Genomic DNA, 22,480 nt, shown 5'->3' on the forward strand with positions numbered 1-22,480 from the left:
ATACACTCTCAGGTGGCCCGCCCGGTCACCTGCTCATACAACAAAGGGTCTAAGGACACACACTGAACAGGATCTGAGATACAAACACCAACCAACATAGTTCAGCAGGTCAGTGACCACACAGTGATGTTAATTGGGTGAGAGAGAGGATTCACACTGTGGGCCCTTCTACTCTTCATTTGTCAAAGTGTGATTTCTTACAGTAGATAGAGAGATAGATAGATGGATACTTTATTCATCCCGTGGGAAATTCAGTGACCTTAAAGACATATTTTGTTCTTCCTTCCTCCTCCTCTCATCTTCCATCCTTGTTTTTTCAAAAACAATATTGATGTCCTGTTTCCTCTTCCATCTCATCTCAAATATTTGAGTTACAATTTCCTATCTCCAGTTAATAAATGTAATTATTTACTTTCTTCCATTCATTCTGCAGTATTAAGAAACCTCAGAGAAAAAGGTAACTTTTCCTAATATGCTGAACAGATTATTTTCATTTTGTTGAGAGAGGCTGCAACATTATACAGAGAAATAATTACTGCAAAGAGGTTAGCACTGAAAAACAACGTCTATTAAGTTATTAATTCCAGATTTGCTGCAAAACCGGGAGATTAATACATGAGTGTGGAAAAGCTAATGTATGTAAGTTGTATTCCACTTAATCGTGAGTCTAGTCATTCCAAAAAACGTCTTTACTCTCAATTTATTCTTCTTCCTTTTGAGGTAAAAAGTTTTTTATATTTACAACTTTATATATTCATATAAAGCAAAGAAAGAAATCAATGGTTTGGTTGCTGCACCTCCGCCAGTCACTCCATTCTCTGTTTTCTTAACTCAGTCCATGAGTCCTCTCCTCTGTCTGGTTCATAAGGGGCTAGTCCAAACTACTCATCGCCTTTTACAAATAATCAGTGTTTGATTGAAGCTGACAGCACATGACTCAAACTGCACACGGTTTTGAAATGTAATCTTTAATGCAAATATCTCTCAAAATAGAAAATGTTTACGCACCAGCACGAGTCAAAGACCTTTACTCAGAAGGTCGTCATTTTGTTCACGGCTGTTACATCCAGAGACCAACATGTGACAAATACATATTGATGTTTCAAGTCATTCATTTCAGTCCTTCAGATCTTTAACCAGGGGTTTGCAACTTTAACTATCAAAAGAGCAATTTGCCCCCCCTTCCCCTAAATACAATGTGTCTGGAGCCGCAAAACATGTTTGATAACACAGCTTATAACGTTTATATATAGATATACTATTTATATTAACTTTAGTTTATGAAATTATAGAACAACATTAAAGAAATTGTGACATTTTATTGCTATTTTTAACTGTTACAGCAAAGGAAAACTCCAAACTCTTATGAAGAGGAAGAACAAACAAAATACACTGGCAATGTGAAGGCCTACTTTGAAATGAATTAAACAGAGAACTATGCAGGCTTATTTGAGTCCTCCCCATATTTGTGGAAAATGTATTAAAGAAGAAGTAGTGCACTTTCATTAATAAAACGATATATCTACAGCCTTAACATAACTGAAGCTCGGTTCAAACCAACTGCAGCTTCTGCTCTGATCTAAAAGATTTCTTACAGTGTGATGTATTATAACTAAAGAAAAAGACATTTAAAAATATGTAATATATATATATATATATATATATATATATATATATATAATAAAATAGTGGGTTTCTTCATCTTAAAGACATAGTTTGCTCTTCCTTCCTCCTCCTCTCGTCTTCCTTCCTTGTTTTTTCAAAAACAATATCCTTTTTCCTTTTTCCTCTTCAGTCTCATATAAAATATTTGAGTTAGAATTTCTCATCTCCAGTTAATAAATGTCATTATTTACTTTCTTGGTTTTGGTCTCAACTACGTCGTCTTGGTCCAAACTAGCAATGTGCTCGGACACTTGACTGGAATGGCAACGGACCACAACACTGCAACTATATTAAGATGACATCATCAACCAAGGTGAAAAATAATATATACAACTGAATAATTCACAAATAATACAAAAACTCAAAAAATTCTAAATTCATACACACACAAACTGAATAAAGGTTTTTATCTTTAATCTCTTTATTGAGTACTGCAAGCATTTTTATAATTTGATAAATTGCCAATATTAAAGTCTACAATCTGTAAACTACTTCTTGCAAGCAAGGGAAGAAAGAGCTAGATGAGAGCGCCCTCTACTGGAAACTTGAGTTAGGATTATACCGGTGAATGACCAGGCTTCAGTTAATGAGAGATGCAGATCTACTGGTGTTTCTGGTCAGGATACAGATCCACAATAACAATAGAGATGCAGCGCAGAGAAAGAAGGAGAAAAGAAAACCATGACCTTGAGAATGTGACAGCTCAGAGCTCTGAGAGATCAGTGATGGGTGTGTGGTGTGTGGGAGTGGATCCTGTGTTGGATTAACTACAGAGGTCTTCTACTGACATCGCTCACTGGGCAGGTTCTTGTTCTCGGGGTTATAAGGCGATCTGGCGAAACACTCGGCGGCCTTCCTGTCACACTCGCAGATGAACTGCTCACATACGCTGTTGTTCTCTGAGGAGGAGAAAGTGAACGAGGTGGTTAAGAGGTTATTTCTTCTTCTTTAATAACCTCACACTCTTGTCGTCTCGGTGCACTCACTGCCACAGGTGATCATCTTGCTAGCTTCGTCACAGCTCCAGGCGTACCACTTGATGTAAGGGCTGTCGATGATGGGCCAGCATTCGTGGTACTCCTTGGCCTCATCGTAACACTTGTCGTGCACCTCGCAGCACCTGCAGGTTTGACAACACAAGTGTTCAGACAGGGCGAAAAGGCGTTTTTATGTTAAGGTAGCACTGAGCTGAGAGAGTGAATGAATCACGACCTGTCCAGCTCGTCCACAGGCGTGCCAGAGCCGCCATATCCACAGTAGCAGCCGTAGTCAACGTAGTCCAAAACTGACGAGCTGTCAGGCACCAGGCACTGGATACCTTTCCTGAACTGGTTGAGCGCCCTGGGTTGGATTGATGGCCTTTGACCACAGCCAGCTGGAAGGATGAGAGTTCTGGTTATACAGGACTAGAAGGAGCATCAACCAATGCACATGCAGATGAATCACAACTAGTGTATTTATTCACAAGGGAGATGGGGGGGTTGAAGCTTTCTGTGAAGTTGTACTCACCCACAGAGAGGCCGGCGGCCAAGAGAAACAGAGTTCGAAGGGCGTTCATCCTGCGAGTCAAGAGCTTCAGTCACAGCTCCAGCTCAAAGTTCAGGTCCTCCTTATATATCGAGCATCAGGTCTCATGGGGCCCGCCCTGTAACCAGTTTACATGACATAGGGTCGCACCCCTCAGACTGAACAGGATCTGAGATACAAACAGATTTTTTATTTTAATTTCTAACTTTTCAGGTAAACAGATTTTTGTCCATAATCAGTTTTTGGCAAACTATGAGTTTTTGGGAAACTCACCTGATCACTGACAAGTTTCTCTTGTGTTGAACTCTGCTGAGTTTCTATTGCTGGGCCATTACCCCCAGGTGCCTGATTGACACATGAGCAGGGGGTGTGGTTAGCACAGCTGTAGCCAACCATCATCAACACTGGCTTAAAAAGCAGGAAGTGTTTATAGATTCAGCATCTGTGAAGACTTGGAGGATAAAGACAAAGGATTCTTTAGTTTGAGTCTTTCGGGGAAGCACAACGCTGCTGTTTCCTTTTATTTGTATATGTTTGTACTTTCAGTGCTCATTACCACTCGAAGATACTAGAGGTCTTGCACTCGTTCACACCAATACTTCTGAACTGCCAGTCAGCTACCCACGAGACAGACTTCATCTCTGGCTTCACTTGACTTCCTTGCTCTCACTGAGACCTGGATCACACCAGACAACACATCCGCCCCAGCTGCTCTCTCCTCTGCCTTCTCTTTCACCCACAGATGTAGTCTTTTGAATTTAATGCTGTGACAGTTACTCATCCGAAACAATTAACTATTGTTGTGCTCTACCGTCCACCAGGTTCTTACTTATAAAACTTTGTAGTTTGGCTTTTTTGAAGAAATGTTACATTCTCAATTATTGTTGTTCTGGGTTTGTACCCTCATGGTTGAATGCACTTTAATGTAAGTCGCTGTGGATAAAGCATCGGCTAATTTAAATGAAATGTAATATAAAGCTAATTTCTCCCACTTTTCTTCAAACTTTCTTGTCGTCTGAGGCTGTTTCTCAATTTCATGTTTCAATTTCATGAACCAGTCACTGTCTGGTTCATGAGAGATTAGTTGAAACTGCTCATCACCTTTTGCAAATAAACAGTGTTTGATTGAAGCTGACAACACACACGACTCAAGATTCAAGATTTAAGAGTTTTATTATCAAATGCACAGAGATAACAATTAAGCAGTCGCTGGCAATGACATGCTTGAGTCACAGGCTCTCTTCTAACAATGCTCAAGAATTAAAAAAACAAAATTTGAGTAAAATAGTGTAAAAAAGAATATCAAAAATTTAAAATATGGAATAAAATATATATATCTAAATATATATATACAGCGGAAGAAAGAAAAAACAGTACTGCAATTAGTGCACATGGATCTGTACTGTAACCAGTGGCGTTTCTGCATTAGGGGCACCAGATCCAGATGGCTCTGTTGTGCAGAAAGCTCAATACATCTGTACTCTGTGGCAAAATATATTTTATTTTATTTTATATGCAAAGTAGCCTGAATGTGTCTGTGAACAAACTTGACTCACAAGAATTATAATCTTGTTTTGAGCCATTTGCTTAGTGTGTGTTTCTGTCTGTGTGATTGCTCTGTGAAATGCTTCTCTCTTGCCGTCCCTCTCTGCTCTGTCTCTCTCTGCTCTGTCCGTCTCTGCTCTGTCCCTCTCTGCTCTGTCCCTCTCTGCTCTGTCCGTCTCTGATCTGTCCCTCTCTGCTCTGTCCCTCTCTGCTCTGTCCCTCTCTGCTCTGTCCCTCTCTGCTCTGTCCGGTTCTGCTCAGTCCGTCTCTGCTCTGTCCATCTCCGCTCTGTCCGGTTCTGCTCTGTCGGTTCTGCTCTGTCCCTCTCTGCTCTGTCCCTCTCTGCTCTGTCCGTCTCTGCTCTGTCGGTTCTGCTCTGTCCCTCTCTGCTCTGTCCCTCTCTGCTCTGTCCGGTTCTGCTCTGTCCGTCTCTGCTCTGTCCCTCTCTGCTCTGTCCCTCTCTGCTCTGTCCGGTTCTGCTCTGTCCGGTTCTGCTCTGTCCGTCTCTGCTCTGTCCCTCTCTGCTCTGTCCCTCTCTGCTCTGTCCGGTTCTGCTCTGTCCGGTTCTGCTCTGTCCCTCTCTGCTCTGTCCCTCTCTGCTCTGTCCGGTTCTGCTCTGTCCGTCTCTGCTCTGTCCCTCTCTGCTCTGTCCGGTTCTGCTCTGTCCCTCTCTGCTCTGTCCGTCTCTGCTCTGTCCCTCTCTGCTCTGTCCGTCTCTGCTCTGTCCGTCTCTGCTCTGTCCCTCTCTGCTCTGTCCCTCTCTGCTCTGTCCGGTTCTGCTCTGTCCGTCTCTGCTCTGTCCATCTCCACTCTGTCCGGTTCTGCTCTGTCGGTTCTGCTCTGTCCCTCCCTGCTCTGTCCCTCTCTGCTCTGTCTGTCTCTGCTCTGTCCGTCTCTGCTCTGTCCCTCTCTGCTCTGTCCCTCTCTGCTCTGTCCGGTTATGCTCTGTCCCTCTCTGCTCTGTCCGTCTCTGCTCTGTCCCTCTCTGCTCTGTCCGTCTCTGCTCTGTCCGTCTCTGCTCTGTCCCTCTCTGATCTGTCCCTCTCTGCTCTGTCTCTCTCTGATCTGTCCCTCTCTGCTCTGTCTCTCTCTGCTCTGTCCCTCTCTGATCTGTCCGTCTCTGCTCTGTCTCTCTCTGCTCTGTCCCTCTCTGATCTGTCCCTCTTTGCTCTGTCCGGTTCTGCTCTGTCCCTCTCTGCTCTGTCCGTCTCTGCTCTGTCCCTCTCTGATCTGTCCCTCTCTGCTCTGTCTCTCTCTGATCTGTCCCTCTCTGCTCTGTCTCTCTCTGCTCTGTCCCTCTCTGATCTGTCCGTCTCTGCTCTGTCTCTCTCTGCTCTGTCCCTCTCTGATCTGTCCCTCTCTGCTCTGTCCGGTTCTGCTCTGTCCGTCTCTGCTCTGTCCATCTCCACTCTGTCCGGTTCTGCTCTGTCGGTTCTGCTCTGTCTCTCTCTGCTCTGTCTCTCTCTGATCTGTCCCTCTCTGCTCTGTCTCTCTCTGCTCTGTCCCTCTCTGATCTGTCCCTCTCTGCTCTGTCTCTCTCTGATCTGTCCCTCTCTGCTCTGTCTCTCTGTCTGCTCTGTCCCTCTCTGATCCGTCCGTCTCTGCTCTGTCTCTCTCTGCTCTGTCCCTCTCTGATCTGTCCCTCTCCACTCTGTCCGGTTCTGCTCTGTCGGTTCTGCTCTGTCCCTCCCTGCTCTGTCCCTCTCTGCTCTGTCTGTCTCTGCTCTGTCCGTCTCTGCTCTGTCCCTCTCTGCTCTGTCCCTCTCTGCTCTGTCCGGTTCTGCTCTGTCCCTCTCTGCTCTGTCCGTCTCTGCTCTGTCCCTCTCTGCTCTGTCCCTCTCTGCTCTGTCCGTCTCTGCTCTGTCCGTCTCTGCTCTGTCCCTCTCTGATCTGTCCCTCTCTGCTCTGTCTCTCTCTGATCTGTCCCTCTCTGCTCTGTCTCTCTCTGCTCTGTCCCTCTCTGATCTGTCCGTCTCTGCTCTGTCCCTCTCTGCTCTGTCCCTCTCTGATCTGTCCGTCTCTGCTCTGTCTCTCTCTGCTCTGTCCCTCTCTGCTCTGTCCCTCTCTGCTCTGTCCGGTTCTGCTCTGTCCCTCTCTGCTCAGTCCGTCTCTGCTCTGTCCCTCTCTGATCTGTCCCTCTCTGCTCTGTCCGGTTCTGCTCTGTCCCTCTCTGCTCTGTCCGTCTCTGCTCTGTCCCTCTCTGATCTGTCCCTCTTTGCTCTGTCCGGTTCTGCTCTGTCCCTCTCTGCTCTGTCCGTCTCTGCTCTGTCCCTCTCTGATCTGTCCCTCTCTGCTCTGTCTCTCTCTGATCTGTCCCTCTCTGCTCTGTCTCTCTCTGCTCTGTCCCTCTCTGATCTGTCCCTCTCTGATCTGTCCCTCTCTGCTCTGTCTCTCTCTGCTCTGTCCCTCTCTGATCTGTCCCTCTCTGCTCTGTCTCTCTCTGCTCTGTCCCTCTCTGATCTGTCCCTCTCTGCTCTGTCCGGTTCTGCTCTGTCCGTCTCTGCTCTGTCCATCTCCACTCTGTCCGGTTCTGCTCTGTCGGTTCTGCTCTGTCCCTCCCTGCTCTGTCCCTCTCTGCTCTGTCCCTCTCTGCTCTGTCCGGTTCTGCTCTGTCCCTCTCTGCTCTGTCCGTCTCTGCTCTGTCCCTCTCTGCTCTGTCCCTCTCTGCTCTGTCCGTCTCTGCTCTGTCCCTCTCTGATCTGTCCCTCTCTGCTCTGTCTCTCTCTGATCTGTCCCTCTCTGCTCTGTCTCTCTCTGCTCTGTCCCTCTCTGATCTGTCCGTCTCTGCTCTGTCCCTCTCTGCTCTGTCCCTCTGTGATCTGTCCGTCTCTGCTCTGTCTCTCTCTGCTCTGTCCCTCTCTGCTCTGTCCCTCTCTGCTCTGTCCGGTTCTGCTCTGTCCCTCTCTGCTCTGTCCCTCTCTGCTCTGTCCCTCTCTGCTCTGTCCCTCTCTGCTCTGTCCGTCTCTGCTCTGTCTCTCTCTGCTCTGTCCCTCTCTGATCTGTCCCTCTCTGCTCTGTCCGGTTCTGCTCTGTCCGTCTCTGCTCTGTCCATCTCCACTCTGTCCGGTTCTGCTCTGTCGGTTCTGCTCTGTCCCTCCCTGCTCTGTCCCTCTCTGCTCTGTCTGTCTCTGCTCTGTCCGTCTCTGCTCTGTCCCTCTCTGCTCTGTCCGGTTCTGCTCTGTCCCTCTCTGCTCTGTCCGTCTCTGCTCTGTCCCTCTCTGCTCTGTCCGTCTCTGCTCTGTCCGTCTCTGCTCTGTCCCTCTCTGATCTGTCCCTCTCTGCTCTGTCTCTCTCTGATCTGTCCCTCTCTGCTCTGTCTCTCTCTGCTCTGTCCCTCTCTGATCTGTCCGTCTCTGCTCTGTCCCTCTCTGCTCTGTCCCTCTCTGATCTGTCCGTCTCTGCTCTGTCTCTCTCTGCTCTGTCCCTCTCTGATCTGTCCCTCTCTGCTCTGTCCGTCTCTGCTCTGTCCATCTCCACTCTGTCCGGTTCTGCTCTGTCGGTTCTGCTCTGTCCCTCTCTGCTCTGTCCGGTTCTGCTCTGTCCCTCTCTGCTCTCTCCCTCTCTGCTCTGTCCCTCCCTGCTCTGTCCCTCTCTGCTCTGTCTGTCTCTGCTCTGTCCGTCTCTGCTCTGTCCCTCTCTGCTCTGTCCCTCTCTGCTCTGTCCGGTTCTGCTCTGTCCCTCTCTGCTCTGTCCGTCTCTGCTCTGTCCCTCTCTGCTCTGTCCCTCTCTGCTCTGTCCGTCTCTGCTCTGTCCGTCTCTGCTCTGTCCCTCTCTGATCTGTCCCTCTCTGCTCTGTCTCTCTCTGATCTGTCCCTCTCTGCTCTGTCTCTCTCTGCTCTGTCCCTCTCTGATCTGTCCGTCTCTGCTCTGTCCCTCTCTGCTCTGTCCCTCTCTGATCTGTCCGTCTCTGCTCTGTCTCTCTCTGCTCTGTCTCTCTCTGATCTGTCCCTCTCTGCTCTGTCTCTCTCTGCTCTGTCCCTCTCTGATCTGTCCCTCTCTGCTCTGTCTCTCTCTGATCTGTCCCTCTCTGCTCTGTCTCTCTCTGCTCTGTCCCTCTCTGATCTGTCCGTCTCTGCTCTGTCTCTCTCTGCTCTGTCCCTCTCTGATCTGTCCCTCTCCACTCTGTCCGGTTCTGCTCTGTCGGTTCTGCTCTGTCCCTCCCTGCTCTGTCCCTCTCTGCTCTGTCTGTCTCTGCTCTGTCCGTCTCTGCTCTGTCCCTCTCTGCTCTGTCCCTCTCTGCTCTGTCCGGTTCTGCTCTGTCCCTCTCTGCTCTGTCCGTCTCTGCTCTGTCCCTCTCTGCTCTGTCCCTCTCTGCTCTGTCCGTCTCTGCTCTGTCCGTCTCTGCTCTGTCCCTCTCTGATCTGTCCCTCTCTGCTCTGTCTCTCTCTGATCTGTCCCTCTCTGCTCTGTCTCTCTCTGCTCTGTCCCTCTCTGATCTGTCCGTCTCTGCTCTGTCCCTCTCTGCTCTGTCCCTCTCTGATCTGTCCGTCTCTGCTCTGTCTCTCTCTGCTCTGTCCCTCTCTGCTCTGTCCCTCTCTGCTCTGTCCGGTTCTGCTCTGTCCCTCTCTGCTCAGTCCGTCTCTGCTCTGTCCCTCTCTGATCTGTCCCTCTCTGCTCTGTCCGGTTCTGCTCTGTCCCTCTCTGCTCTGTCCGTCTCTGCTCTGTCCCTCTCTGATCTGTCCCTCTTTGCTCTGTCCGGTTCTGCTCTGTCCCTCTCTGCTCTGTCCGTCTCTGCTCTGTCCCTCTCTGATCTGTCCCTCTCTGCTCTGTCTCTCTCTGATCTGTCCCTCTCTGCTCTGTCTCTCTCTGCTCTGTCCCTCTCTGATCTGTCCCTCTCTGATCTGTCCCTCTCTGCTCTGTCTCTCTCTGCTCTGTCCCTCTCTGATCTGTCCCTCTCTGCTCTGTCTCTCTCTGCTCTGTCCCTCTCTGATCTGTCCCTCTCTGCTCTGTCCGGTTCTGCTCTGTCCGTCTCTGCTCTGTCCATCTCCACTCTGTCCGGTTCTGCTCTGTCGGTTCTGCTCTGTCCCTCCCTGCTCTGTCCCTCTCTGCTCTGTCTGTCTCTGCTCTGTCCCTCTCTGCTCTGTCCCTCTCTGCTCTGTCCGGTTCTGCTCTGTCCCTCTCTGCTCTGTCCGTCTCTGCTCTGTCCCTCTCTGCTCTGTCCCTCTCTGCTCTGTCCGTCTCTGCTCTGTCCCTCTCTGATCTGTCCCTCTCTGCTCTGTCTCTCTCTGATCTGTCCCTCTCTGCTCTGTCTCTCTCTGCTCTGTCCCTCTCTGATCTGTCCGTCTCTGCTCTGTCCCTCTCTGCTCTGTCCCTCTCTGATCTGTCCGTCTCTGCTCTGTCTCTCTCTGCTCTGTCCCTCTCTGCTCTGTCCCTCTCTGATCTGTCCGTCTCTGCTCTGTCCCTCTCTGCTCTGTCCCTCTCTGATCTGTCCGTCTCTGCTCTGTCCCTCTCTGCTCTGTCCGTCTCTGCTCTGTCTCTCTCTGCTATGTCCCTCTCTGATCTGTCCCTCTCTGCTCTGTCCGGTTCTGCTCTGTCCGTCTCTGCTCCGTCCATCTCCACTCTGTCCGGTTCTGCTCTGTCGGTTCTGCTCTGTCCCTCCCTGCTCTGTCCCTCTCTGCTCTGTCTGTCTCTGCTCTGTCCGTCTCTGCTCTGTCCCTCTCTGCTCTGTCCGGTTCTGCTCTGTCCCTCTCTGCTCTGTCCGTCTCTGCTCTGTCCCTCTCTGCTCTGTCCCTCTCTGCTCTGTCCGTCTCTGCTCTGTCCGTCTCTGCTCTGTCCCTCTCTGATCTGTCCCTCTCTGCTCTGTCTCTCTCTGATCTGTCCCTCTCTGCTCTGTCTCTCTCTGCTCTGTCCCTCTCTGATCTGTCCGTCTCTGCTCTGTCCCTCTCTGCTCTGTCCCTCTCTGATCTGTCCGTCTCTGCTCTGTCTCTCTCTGCTCTGTCCCTCTCTGATCTGTCCCTCTCTGCTCTGTCCGTCTCTGCTCTGTCCATCTCCACTCTGTCCGGTTCTGCTCTGTCGTTTCTGCTCTGTCCCTCCCTGCTCTGTCCCTCTCTGCTCTGTCTGTCTCTGCTCTGTCCGTCTCTGCTCTGTCCCTCTCTGCTCTGTCCCTCTCTGCTCTGTCCGGTTCTGCTCTGTCCCTCTCTGCTCTGTCCGTCTCTGCTCTGTCCGTCTCTGATCTGTCCCTCTCTGCTCTGTCCGTCTCTGCTCTGTCCGTCTCTGCTCTGTCCCTCTCTGATCTGTCCCTCTCTGCTCTGTCTCTCTCTGCTCTGTCCCTCTCTGATCTGTCCCTCTTTGCTCTGTCCGGTTCTGCTCTTTCCCTCTCTGTTGCCATAGAAAAACCAATGAGCGTGAACCACACAGTTAACATTGGGAGAGTGGGCGGAGCTGGGGAACTTTCAGATGTGCCCCACGAAATCTGCCTAGCAACTCGACTCGAATGATGCAAAACGCGACTCCAGCTCCGAGCCTGTTCCCTGCTCGGTTTCACCTGAGCTAACATGCTAACAGGCTAACAGGCTAACAGGCTAACACGGCCCGAGTCTGGGGAGAGGTTTCACTCACATATCGGATTAATTACACGGTTTGATCTTCGGTATATTCTCCTGACAGAGAAGCCAGAGACGTCTGCGCTCCCGTTTCTGTGGTAAGTCAAGTTTAGTGTTGTATTTATGTGTTAGTAGTGATGAGCAGGTACCTTGTTAGTTTAGCTCCGCTAGCCTGCAGGAGATGCTAATGGGGCTGTACGGAGTTATTGACCCGACATGAACCCACATGATCCGGTCCACCCAGCGTGGAAAAGCGTTAGAGTTGATGAGGATGAGTGTTTTTGGAGAATAAGCTCCACCACGTTAGATATCTAATGGTATGTAAAGTTGTTTCACTCACCAACCCATTTGACTGCACTACGTTACACAGATTATTATTCTGCAGAAACGTGAGTATTTAAAGTCACATCTGCATTTTAAGAGCAGCTGTTTAAAGTAGCATTACGTCTCCTAGAGCTCTTTATTCAGAGTATTGATGTTGACGTTGATGTGAAGCTATGTGTCTGTCTAATCTTTTTACTTTGTTTCAATCATTTTACTTTAATGCTGTATTATGGGCAACATATTTGTGTCGCACTGAGCGCTAAAGCATGTGAAATGTATATGAAATAGGATTTCTGCTCCCTGCTGGCACTCAAAATGCAGCCCATACTATATCTTACTGGTCTTTATAGGTCTACTGCTTCTAATAATCAGCTACCTCTATTTTTGTTAAGGTGACATGACGCCATACAAAATTCCCCACTAGAAATTTCAGGCTAAAATCGCCACCGACTGTAATAGCATCTTTAATATAATTACCTCTCTAAATGGAAAATGTGCACGCACCAGCACGAGTCAAAGGCTCAACAACACATTTCATTTAATGACACAGCAATTTACCTGAATGTCGAGTATCTTCTCAACAATAAATCATCACATGTCGATTCTGAGACAACAGCAGCGACAAGAAAACACAAAGAGACCTTTACGCAGAAGGTCGTCTTTTTGTTCACGGCTGTTACACCCAGACACCAACATGTGACAAATACATATTAATGATCTAATCATAATTTCAGTCCCTCAGATCATTAACAATACAAACATGTTGAAAGCAACTCCTTAGTAACACAGTTCTCACACATACGAGGCTTCAACCGAAATGTTTCCTAATCACTTGGACTGTGGCGAGTGCGTTGCCAAACTGCGTTGTGGTTGTGGTTTTGTTGTGTCACTGTGTTGGAGCTGCTTGTCGAGATAAGATCAACTTTTTTAACAGCAGACGATCAAATCGTATCTTAACAAACACTCAAGAGCAGGCGCCAGCCAATCACACGAATGCAATTACAATCTTCAGCCTGACATCAAAAGGAGGCAGCGTGTGAACCTGGTGAATGTTGCTTGAGAAATCTATTTCCCACGACTTCACTTTAGCATAGCACGGGCAGCTAGCATGGCGCATTAGCACAGAGACAAGCCACTCCATGTGACCCGAGCAGGACACTGTGATTGGTTATCTTCATGATGATCATGCCAGCACTCAGTGTCAGGCACATCCACTGTAAAGCGTTGAAGCAACACGTGTGTGTGAGCGCTCGCTACTCAGCAGCAGTTCCAGTCTGTCACACGATCCTGAGCCGTTCCCTTTGTCAGTTTGTGGTTCTTCAAGCCAACGTCCATCAACTGGTCACAATGATGTGTTTTCATTCATGTCATCTTTTCCACTCACCTTAACTCTTCATCTCAACTCTCACTTTATAGAAACTGGTATTGCAACTAAATAGTGTCAAAATCTAAATGATGCCATATTAACTGAGAGCAGGGATAAACTACATGGTGTGACCATCGACTGTAAAAAGATGGCCGACTTGACACCTTTCCCTGAGTGTCCCCAAACTGTCTTGGTTTCCCCCTGGTGGCTGGATGCAGTATAGGTCATAAACTGCACCTAGACTAAAAAGTCAATGTGCATGCTCAATAGGTTTTTCTAAAAGATGTTTTCAATCATATTACAAAATGTACATTCAAATGTTTTTCTGCAAAACAGAAGGAAGTGGTGACGCGTCATCCATTTTTATACAGTCATTGCTTTTGACTCTGAATTAGCACTCTGTATTTACACTGTGTAAGTTAAGGAGGATATCAGTGATATATCAGTGCATCCAATCTGCAGAGATGATCCAAATATATGTGTGTACGCATTATTATACATTAAAGTTATGTATGTGTTAGTCTTCCGATATATTGTCATGAACATTGAACCTGATCATGATACAAACACTGTGTGTACATTCTACACAAAAATAAATGTTTATTATTGTAGTGCAGTTATTTTAAAGTTTAGACCAAGTTAATTCATGATAAAATAATAATTTGATCTGGTTTTGGTCTCAACTACGTCGTCTTGGTCCGAACCAGCAATGTGCTCGGACACTTTACAGAAATGGCAACGGACAACATGTCTGCAACTATATTAAGATGACATCATCAATAAAGGTAAAAAGTAATATATACAACTGAATAAGTCACAAATAACAGATACAAAAACTCTATAAATTCACACATACAAATTGAATATGGTTTATTTTTTGTCTTCTTTATTGAGTACTGCAAGCATTTGTATCATTTGATAAATTGCCAATGTAAAAGTCTACAGTCTGTAAACTACTTTCTGCAAGCAAGGGAAGAAAGAGCTAGATGGGAGCGCCCTCTATTGGAAACTTGAGTTAGGATTATACCAGTGAACGACCGAGCATCAGTTAATGAGAGATGCAGATCTACTGGTGTTTCTGGTCAGGATACAGATCCACAGCTAACAATAGAGATGCAGTGCAGAGAAAGAAGCAGAAAAAAAAACCATGACCTTGAAAGTCAGTGTGAGTATTTCAATGAGCGGACGAAACAAGCTGCTGCCGCTCCTGATAGCTCAGTGATGGGTGTGTCGTTTGTGGGAGTTGATCCTGTGTTGGATTAACTACAGAGGTCTTCTTCTAACATCTGTCTTGGGGCCAGTTCCAGTGCGCGTCGATATAAGGCGATCTGGCGAAACACTCGGCGGCCTTCCTGTCACACTCGCAGATAATCATCTCACATGCGTTGTTGTTGTCTGAGGAGGAGAAAGTGAACAAGGTGGTTAGGAGGTTATTTCTTCTTCTTTAATAACCTCACACTCTTGTCGTCTCGGTGCACTCACTGCCACAGGTGATAATCTTGCTTTCTTTGGCACAGTTATAGGAGTATAACTTAATGTAAGGGCTGTGGAAGATGGACCAGCATGCGGGGTGCTCGATGGCGTCACAGTAACAGTTGTCGTGCACCTCGCAGCACCTGCAGGTTTGACAACACAAGTGTTCAGACGGGGAGAAAAGGTGTTTTTATGTCATGGTAGCACTGAGCTGAGAGAGTGAATGAATCCCGACCTGTCCAGCTCGTCCACAGGCGTGCCAGAGCCGCCCTTTCCACAGTAGCAGCCGTAGTCAGCGTAGTCCCTAATCGGCCAACTGTTGGGCATCAAGCACAGGATATGGTTCCTGAACTGGTAGAGCGACTTGCCGTTGGTAGACGGGGCTGAAGCATAACAAGGTGCAAGGATAAGAGATCTGGTTATACAGGACTAGTAGGGGCATCAACCACTGCACATGCAAATGAATCAGAAATACTGCATTTATCCACAAGGTAGATGGGGGGTGAAGCTTTCTGTGAAGTTGTACTTACCCAAAGAGAGGCTGGCGGCCAAGAGAAACAGAGTTCGGAGGATGTTCATCCTGCGAGTCAAGACCTTCAGACACAGCTCCAGCTCAAAGTTCAGGTCCTCCTTATATATCGAGCATCAGGCCTAGGAGGAGCCCGCCCTGTCACCTGTTCATATGACATAGGGTTGCACCCCTCACAGTGAGCTGGATCCAAGATTCAAACATGAACCAACATTTGTGAGAAAAACTCCAACGAACTTAACGTTTCTGTGAAGTCATAGTTCAGAAGTTCATTGACCACATAGTGATATTAGTTAGAGAGAGGATTCACACTGAAACTTTCTACTCTTCATTTGTGAAAGTGTGATTTCTTACAGTGACCAGTGTATTGTGATGTATTATAACTAAAGAAAAAGAGACATTTAAAGATAAACATATATATATATATGTATAATGAAATAAAGTGGGTTTCTTCATCTTAAAGTTATATTTTGTTCTATCTTCCTCCTCCTCTCGTCTTCCTTCCTTGTTTTTTCAAAAACAATATCCATTTTCTGTTTCCTCTTCCATCTCATATAAAATATTTAAGTTAGAATGTCTCATCTCTAGTTAATAAACGTCATTATTTACTTTCTTCCATTCGTTCTGCTGTATTAAGAAGCCTCAGATAAAAGGGTCACTTTCCTTATTATAATGAACAGAAAAAAAAAAAATTATTGAGAGAGGCTGCAACATTATGCAGAGAAATAATTACTGCAAAGACGTTTGCACTGAAAAACAACGTCTATTAAGTTATTAATTCCATTTTTGCTGCAAAACTAGGAAATTAATACATGAGTGTGGTTGGTTGTTCTCATCCAGGTTTCATAGGAAATATAACGAAAAGAAATGTATGTAAGTTTGTATTCCACTTAATCGTGAGTCAAGTCATTACAAAAAAACTTGCGTTACTCTGTTTCTTTTCCTTTGAGGTAAGAAGGCTTTGCTATTTTAAACTTTTATATATAATCCTATAAAGCAATGAAATAAATCAGTGGTTTGATTGCTTCACCTCCTTCAATCACTCCATTCTCTGTTTTCATAACTAGTTCAATGAGTCCTTTCCTCAGTCTTTCTGAGTAAAGCTAATTTCTCCAACTTTTCTTCCAACTCTCTCTTGTTGTTTCAGGCTGTTTTTCATGTTTTAAACATTTCAGAAGCTGCTGCCTGCCTTGGATTTGATCTGTAACAGGATCTATAATACAAATATTTATCTGAATGTCGAGCATCTTCTCATCAATAAATCATCACCACGTCAAATCTGAGACAACAGCAGAACGCAGAAGATCGTCTTTTTGTTCACGGCTGTTACACCCAGACACCAACATGTGACAGATACAAATTAATGATCTAATCATAATTTCAGTCCTTCAGATCATTAACAATACAAACATGTTGACAGCATCTCCTTAGTAACACAGCTCTCACACATACGAGGCTTCAACCGAAATGTTTCCTAATCACTTGGACTGTGGCGAGTGCGTTGCCAAACTGCGTTGTGGTTGTGGTTTTGTTGTGTCACTGTGTTGGAGCTGCGTATCGAGATAAGCACAACTTAATTTAACAGCAGACGATCAAATCGTATCTTAACAAAAACTCAAGAGCTGTCGCCAGCCAATCACACGAATGCAATTACAATCTTCAGCCTGACATCAAAAGGAGGCAGCGTGTGAACCTGGTGAATGTTGCTTGTGAAATCTATTTCCCACGACTTCACTTTAGCATAGCACGGGCAGCTAGCATGGCGCATTAGCACAGAGGCAAGCCACTCCATGTGACCCGAGCAGGACACTGTGATTGGTTATCTTCATGAGGATCATGCCAGCACTCAGTGTCAGGCACGTCCACTGTAAAGCGTTGAAGCAACACGTGTGTGTGAGCGCTCGCTACTCAGCAGCAGTTCCAGTCTGTCACACGATCCTGAGCCGTTCCCTTTGTCAGTTTGTGGTTCTTCAAGCCAACGTCCATCACTTGGTCACAATGATGTGTTTTCATTTATGTCATCTTTTCCATTCACCTTAACTCTTCATCTCAACTCTCACTTTATAGAAACTGGTATTGCAACTAAATAGTGTCAAAATCTAAATGATGCTATATTATCTGAGAGCAGGGATAAACTACATGGTGTGACCATCGACTGTAAATAAAGATGGCCGACTTGACACCTTTCCCTGAGTGTCCCCAAACTGTCTTGGTTTCCCCCTGGTGGCTGGATGCAGTATAGGTCATAAACTGCACCTAGACTAAAAAGTCAATGTGCATGCTCAATAGGTTTTTCTAAAAGATGTTTTCAATCATATTACAAAATGTATATTCAAGTATTTTTCTGCAAAACAGAAGGAAGTGGAGACACGTCATCCACTTTTATACACAGTCATTGCGTTTGACTCTGAATTAGCACTCTGTATTTACACTGTGTAAATTAAGGAGGATATCAGTGGTTTACCAGTGCATCCAATCTGCAGAGATTATCCAAATATATGTGTGTACGCATTATTATACATTAAAGTTATGTATGTGTTAGTCTTCCGATATATTGTCGTGAACATTGTACCTGATCATGATACAAACACTGTGTGTACATTCTACACAAAAATAAATGTTTATTATTGTAGTGCAGTTATTTTAAAGTTTAGACCAAGTTAATTCATGATAAAATAATAATTTGATCTGGTTTTGGTCTCAACTACGTCGTCTTGGTCCAAACTAGCAATGTGCTCGGACACTTGACTGAAATGGCAACGAACCACAGGTCTGCAACTATATTAAGATGACATCATCAATCAAGGTAAAAAATAATATATACAACTGAGTAAGTCACAAATAACAGATACAAAAACTCTATAAATTCACACATACAAACTGAATATGGTTTATTTTTGTCTTCTTTATTGAGTACTGCAAGCATTTGTATCATTTGATAATTTGCCAATATTAAAGTCTACAGTCTGTAAACTACTTCCTGCAAGCAAGGGAAGAAAGAGCTAGATGAGAGCGCCCTCTATTGGAAACTTGAGTTAGGATTATACCAGTGAATGACCGAGCATCAGTTAATGAGAGATGCAGATCTACTGGTTTTTCAGGTCAGGATACAGATCCACAGCTAACAATAGAGATGCAGTGCAGAGAGAGAAGGAGAAAAGAAAACCATGACCTTGAGAATATGTGACAGTACAAAGTCAGTGTGAGTATTTCTATGAGCGGACGAAACAACCTCCTGCCGCTCTTGAGAGTTCAGTGATGGGTGTGTCGTGTGTGGGAGTGGATCCTGTGTTTGATTAACTACAGAGGTATTTGACTGACATCGGTAGTCGGGCAGGTTATAGTTATCTTTGTTATAAGGCGATGTAGCGAAACACTCGGCGGCCTTCCTGTCACACTCGCAGATAAACATCTCACATGCGTCGTTGTTCTCTAAGGAGGAGAAAATGCACAAGGTGGTTAGGAGGTTATTTCTATTTCTTTAATAACCTCACACTCTTGTCGTCTCGGTGCACTCACTGGCACAGGTGAGCGTCTTGCTCGCTTCGTCACAGCTCCAGGTGTACCACTCCATGTAAGGGTTGTCGAAGATAGGCAAGCAATCGTCGTGTAGCTCGGCCTCACCGTAACAGTTGTCGTGCACTTGGCAGCACCTGCAGGTTTGACAACACAAGTGTTCAGACAGGGAGAAAAGGCGTTCTTATGTCATTGTAGCACTGAGCTGAGAGAGTAAATGAATCCCGACCTGTCCAGCTCGTCCACAGGCGTGCCAGAGCCGCCCTTTCCACAGTAGCAGCCGTAGTCAGTATAGTCCCTAATCGGCCATCTACCAGGCAACGTGCACATAATCATGTTCCTGAACTGGGGGATTGCCCTGCCGCGGCGAGACAGGGCTGAAGTACAACAAGGTGGAAGGATGAGAATTCTGGTTATACAGGACTAGAAGGAGCATCAACCACCGCACATGCAGATGAATCAGAAATACTGTATTTATCCACAAGGGAGATGGGGGGTGAAGCTTTCTGTGAAGTTGTACTTACCCAAAGAGAGGCCGGCGGCCAAGAGAAACAGAGTCTGGAGGGCGTTCATCCTGCGAGTCAAGACCTTCAGACACAGCTCCAGCTCACAGTTCAGGTCCTCCTTCAAAGTCAGTGTGAGTATTTCAATGAGCAGACGAAACAATCTGCTGCCGCTCCTGAGAGCTCAGTGATGGGTGTGTCGTTTGTGGGAGTGGATCCTGTGTTCGATTAACTGCAGACGTCTTCTACTGATCGTGATCGTCTTGTTGGCTTCGTCACAGTTATAGGAGTATGACTTAATGTAAGGGCTGTGGAAGATGGTTTTAGCGTGCGTGGTGCTCCAGGGCGTCACCATAATAATTGTCGTGCAATTAGTAGCACCTGCAGGCTTGACAACACAAATGTTCAGAAAGGGTGAAGGTGTTTATATGTTATGGTAGCACTGAGCTGAGCGAGTGAATGAATCACGACTTGTCCAGCTCCTCCACAGGCGTGCCAGAGCCGCCCTTTCCATCGTGCACAGGATCATTTGCTGGAACTGGTAGAGCGACTTGCCGTTGATGGACAGGGCTGAAGCACAACTAGCTGGATGAATGAGATATCTGGTTATAAACGACTAGAAGGAGCATCAACCGCCGCACATGCAGATGAATCCCAAATACCATATTTATCCACAAGGGAGATGGGGGGTGATGCTTTTTGTGAAGTTGTACTCACCCACAGAGAGGCCGGAGGGCGTTCATCCTGCGAGTCAAGAGCTTCGAACACTAATCAAGCTCAAATTTCTGGTCCTCCTTATGTATACCCTCGGGGGGCCCGCCCTGACATAAATTTATACGACATAGGGTCGCACCCCTCACACTGAACAGGATCTGAGATACACGAACACGAACCCAAATTCTGGAGAAAAACTCCTACCTGCTTAACTTTTCTGTGAATTCATAGTTCAGCAGCTCACGCTGGTCTCATCAACATTTCATATGAAATGCTACTAAAAGTAATGCACTAGAATTCGTATGAATTCCACTAAATTGTGAGCCAGGAGGCTGGGGACACACATGATCTATGCACTTCTCTCTCTACGTGAAAAAAAAACAACATGGCGGACATTCATCTAACCGTAACACCAATATGAAAAATACGTATGAAGTCTGCACCTCGGTGATTCAGCAGAGTGACAGCCGCAGAAATAAGCTGTTTTTGAACCTGCTGGTCCGGGAACGGAGGAACCTGTAGCGCCTCCCAGAGGGGAGGAGGGCAAACAGTCTGTGTCTGGGGTGTGAGAAATTGGGTTGTTAATCAACAAAGGTGTCTCTAACTTGGTCCAAAGTGAAACATATGATTGTGTATGAAGAAAAAATACATATTTGACCTTATCTGGCCATTAAATACCACTTAAAACAGATTTGACAGATTTGATCCAACTTGGACCTCAATGGGTCTGAAAAAGTAAACCCCAGACGGCCTGTGTTTGGACCAAGATGAAATGTAAACTTTGTCATAGAACAAAAGCAAAGACATCATCTTAAAGGCCTTGGCCTCTGGAGAAACATTATGTCAGTGGGCAAATTGTGGATGACTCCTGCTCCTTAAGGGATGACCTTTGAACCTTGCACCTGAGTCAGTTTTGATGGCTTACAGGATGGAAACTAAATACACAACAGACCTTTGGAAAGGTCTTGAACTCCACTACCATAGCCCAATGCAAAACTATGGGGGGCGCCACTGAGTAGGGTCAAAACCTTGAAAAAACTAGATTTTACCGCTTTATTAGTAAGAAAAACAAAATCTGACTAAACAGGTGTTTTTCTCATACCAAAAAAATAAAGAAGAATGCAAGGTTCCCAGTCGCAATCTCACATAATAGTGAAAACACATTAGAACTACAAAAGATGGGAACAACACACACACACTTACGGGACTGCCATTCAATTTGTAGTTCTCTGTATAGTTCTTCCGGGTTGAGATTAGGTTTGTGAAAATAGGATTTAGAAAACATATTAGCGTTTTTTTTTTTTAATCCATGATTGAAAGTATTGAAACTTAAACACACATATCTCGAAATAAATATCATCAAAACACATTTTTATTAAGAAACATTGCTGAAATATAGCGTTTTCCACCAAGAATACAGCAATCTCCGCCATCTGTAACAGGATCTTTAATACAAATATCTCTCAAAATGGAAAATGTGCATCAACCAGCACGAGTCAAAGGCTCAACAACACATTTAAATTAATGAAACATTCAAACATAAAAACCACATCGGAATTTGGGATAGTTGAAGTACTCAAAGTCATATACCGAATTGGCGAAACACTCGGCAGCCACTTTGTCACACTCGCAGATGAACTGCTGACACTCGCTGTTGGAGCCTGAGGAGGAGAAAGTGCACAAGATGGTTAATTCTTCTTCTTTAATAACCTCACGCTCTTGTCGTCTCGGTGCACTCACTGAAACAGGTGACCGTCCCTCTGAATGGGTTACAGCTGTAGTCGTAGGACCTGATGTAAGGGAGGTCCAACAAGTACCTGCATTGGGGGTGATTTATGGCGTGACGCCAACACAAGTCGTGCACTTTGCAGCAGCTGCAGGTTTGACAACACAAGTGTTCAAACAGGGCGAAATTGCGTTTTTATGTCATGGTAGCACTGAACTGAGAAAGTGAATGAATCACGACCTGTCCAGTCGGTCCACAGTCGGGCCAGAGCCGCCCAGTCCACACCAGCAGCCGTAGTCAGTGTAGAGCCAAGCCAGCCGGCGGAACATCCCGCACTCTATCTGGTTCTTGAAATCGAGGAGTGATACGTGATGCTGAGACAGGGCTGAAGCACAACAAGGTGGAAGGATGAGAGTTCTGGTTATACAGGACTAGAAGGAGCATCAACCGCCGCATATGCAGATGAATCAGAAATACTTAATTCATCCACAAGGGAGATGGGGGGGTGAAGCTTTCTGTGAAGTTGTACTCACCCACAGAGAGGCCGGCGGCCAAGAGAAACAGAGTTCGAAGGATGTTCATCCTGCGAGTCAAGAGCTTCAGACACAGGTCCAGCTCACAGTTCAGGTCCTCCTTATATATCGAGCATCAGGTCTCGAGGGGGGGGGGGCGCCCTGTCACCAGTTCATACGACACAGGGTCCCACCCCTCACACTGAACTGGATCTGATATTCAAACAACAACCAACATGTGCAAAAAGCAAGAAAAACTCCTACGCACTTAACTTTTCTGTGAAGTCATTGTTCAGCAGTTCATTGACCACACAGCGATGTTATTGAGAGAGAGGATTCAAAGTCTGGGCCTTTCTACTCCTCATTAGTAAAAGTGTGATTTCTTACAGTGACCAGTGTATTGTGCTGTTTTATAACTTAAAGGAAAAGACACAATAAATATATATATATATATACAATAAAATAAAGTGTGTTTCTTCATCTTAAAGTTATATTTTGTTCTTCCTTCCTCCTCCTCTCGTCTTCCATCCTTGATTTT

The 22,480-nt window shown here is 46.0% G+C and overlaps 4 protein-coding genes across 5 annotated transcripts; all 4 read right to left on the minus strand.

Moving 5' to 3' along the window:
• Nucleotides 1-2,090: 2,090 nt before the first annotated feature.
• Nucleotides 2,091-3,235, minus strand: LOC128425366 (phospholipase A2-like). 2 transcript variants are annotated; one of them, XM_053411953.1, is made up of 4 exons: nt 3,171-3,235; nt 2,878-3,024; nt 2,652-2,785; nt 2,091-2,564 (listed from the first exon to the last, which is right to left on the minus strand). In XM_053411953.1, exons 1-4 carry the CDS (start codon nt 3,221-3,223, stop codon nt 2,446-2,448), a joined length of 453 nt encoding a protein of 150 aa, XP_053267928.1. In that variant the 5' UTR covers nt 3,224-3,235; the 3' UTR covers nt 2,091-2,445. The 2 variants fall into 2 exon arrangements, with proteins under 2 accessions (XP_053267928.1, XP_053267926.1); XM_053411951.1 differs by having other exon boundaries at nt 2,878-3,006; nt 3,171-3,223.
• Nucleotides 3,236-13,833: 10,598 nt separating this feature from the next.
• LOC128425365 (acidic phospholipase A2 natratoxin) lies at nt 13,834-15,085 on the minus strand. Its single transcript, XM_053411950.1, has 4 exons — nt 14,973-15,085; nt 14,678-14,825; nt 14,452-14,585; nt 13,834-14,364 (listed from the first exon to the last, which is right to left on the minus strand). Exons 1-4 carry the CDS (start codon nt 15,019-15,021, stop codon nt 14,249-14,251), a joined length of 447 nt encoding a protein of 148 aa, XP_053267925.1. The 5' UTR covers nt 15,022-15,085; the 3' UTR covers nt 13,834-14,248.
• A 2,780-nt stretch (nt 15,086-17,865) lies between these two features.
• Nucleotides 17,866-19,178, minus strand: LOC128425362 (phospholipase A2, minor isoenzyme). Its single transcript, XM_053411946.1, has 4 exons — nt 19,012-19,178; nt 18,717-18,864; nt 18,491-18,624; nt 17,866-18,403 (listed from the first exon to the last, which is right to left on the minus strand). Exons 1-4 carry the CDS (start codon nt 19,058-19,060, stop codon nt 18,093-18,095), a joined length of 642 nt encoding a protein of 213 aa, XP_053267921.1. The 5' UTR covers nt 19,061-19,178; the 3' UTR covers nt 17,866-18,092.
• Nucleotides 19,179-21,058: 1,880 nt separating this feature from the next.
• On the minus strand, nt 21,059-22,099 carry LOC128425364 (acidic phospholipase A2 CM-II). Its single transcript, XM_053411949.1, has 4 exons — nt 21,964-22,099; nt 21,671-21,815; nt 21,445-21,578; nt 21,059-21,365 (listed from the first exon to the last, which is right to left on the minus strand). Exons 1-4 carry the CDS (start codon nt 22,010-22,012, stop codon nt 21,238-21,240), a joined length of 456 nt encoding a protein of 151 aa, XP_053267924.1. The 5' UTR covers nt 22,013-22,099; the 3' UTR covers nt 21,059-21,237.
• Nucleotides 22,100-22,480: the final 381 nt, after the last annotated feature.

Source organism: Pleuronectes platessa, chromosome 19 (assembly GCF_947347685.1).
Source record: "Pleuronectes platessa chromosome 19, fPlePla1.1, whole genome shotgun sequence".
Classification (NCBI taxonomy): domain Eukaryota; kingdom Metazoa; phylum Chordata; class Actinopteri; order Pleuronectiformes; family Pleuronectidae; genus Pleuronectes; species Pleuronectes platessa.

Bases quoted from the DNA above. Each gene is read 5' to 3' on its own strand.
- LOC128425364 (XM_053411949.1), bottom strand. From the start codon at position 22,012: ATGAACATCCTTCGAACTCTGTTTCTCTTGGCCGCCGGCCTCTCTGTG. The intron at 21,816-21,963 runs GTGAGTACAACT...GTTGTGCTTCAG, and splicing joins GGCCGCCGGCCTCTCTGTGG to CCCTGTCTCAGCATCACGTA. The intron at 21,366-21,444 runs GTGAGTGCACCG...TCTCCTCCTCAG, and splicing joins AGGGACGGTCACCTGTTTCA to GCTCCAACAGCGAGTGTCAG.
- LOC128425362 (XM_053411946.1), bottom strand. From the start codon at position 19,060: ATGAACGCCCTCCAGACTCTGTTTCTCTTGGCCGCCGGCCTCTCTTTG. The intron at 18,865-19,011 runs GTAAGTACAACT...GTTGTACTTCAG, and splicing joins GGCCGCCGGCCTCTCTTTGG to CCCTGTCTCGCCGCGGCAGG. The intron at 18,625-18,716 runs GTCGGGATTCAT...TCAAACCTGCAG, and splicing joins CCTGTGGACGAGCTGGACAG to GTGCTGCCAAGTGCACGACA.
- LOC128425366 (XM_053411953.1), bottom strand. From the start codon at position 3,223: ATGAACGCCCTTCGAACTCTGTTTCTCTTGGCCGCCGGCCTCTCTGTG. The intron at 3,025-3,170 runs GTACAACTTCAC...CTGTGGTCAAAG, and splicing joins GCCGGCCTCTCTGTGGGTGA to GCCATCAATCCAACCCAGGG. The intron at 2,786-2,877 runs GTCGTGATTCAT...TCAAACCTGCAG, and splicing joins CCTGTGGACGAGCTGGACAG to GTGCTGCGAGGTGCACGACA.
- LOC128425365 (XM_053411950.1), bottom strand. From the start codon at position 15,021: ATGAACATCCTCCGAACTCTGTTTCTCTTGGCCGCCAGCCTCTCTTTG. The intron at 14,586-14,677 runs GTCGGGATTCAT...TCAAACCTGCAG, and splicing joins CCTGTGGACGAGCTGGACAG to GTGCTGCGAGGTGCACGACA. The intron at 14,365-14,451 runs GTGAGTGCACCG...TCTCCTCCTCAG, and splicing joins CAAGATTATCACCTGTGGCA to ACAACAACAACGCATGTGAG.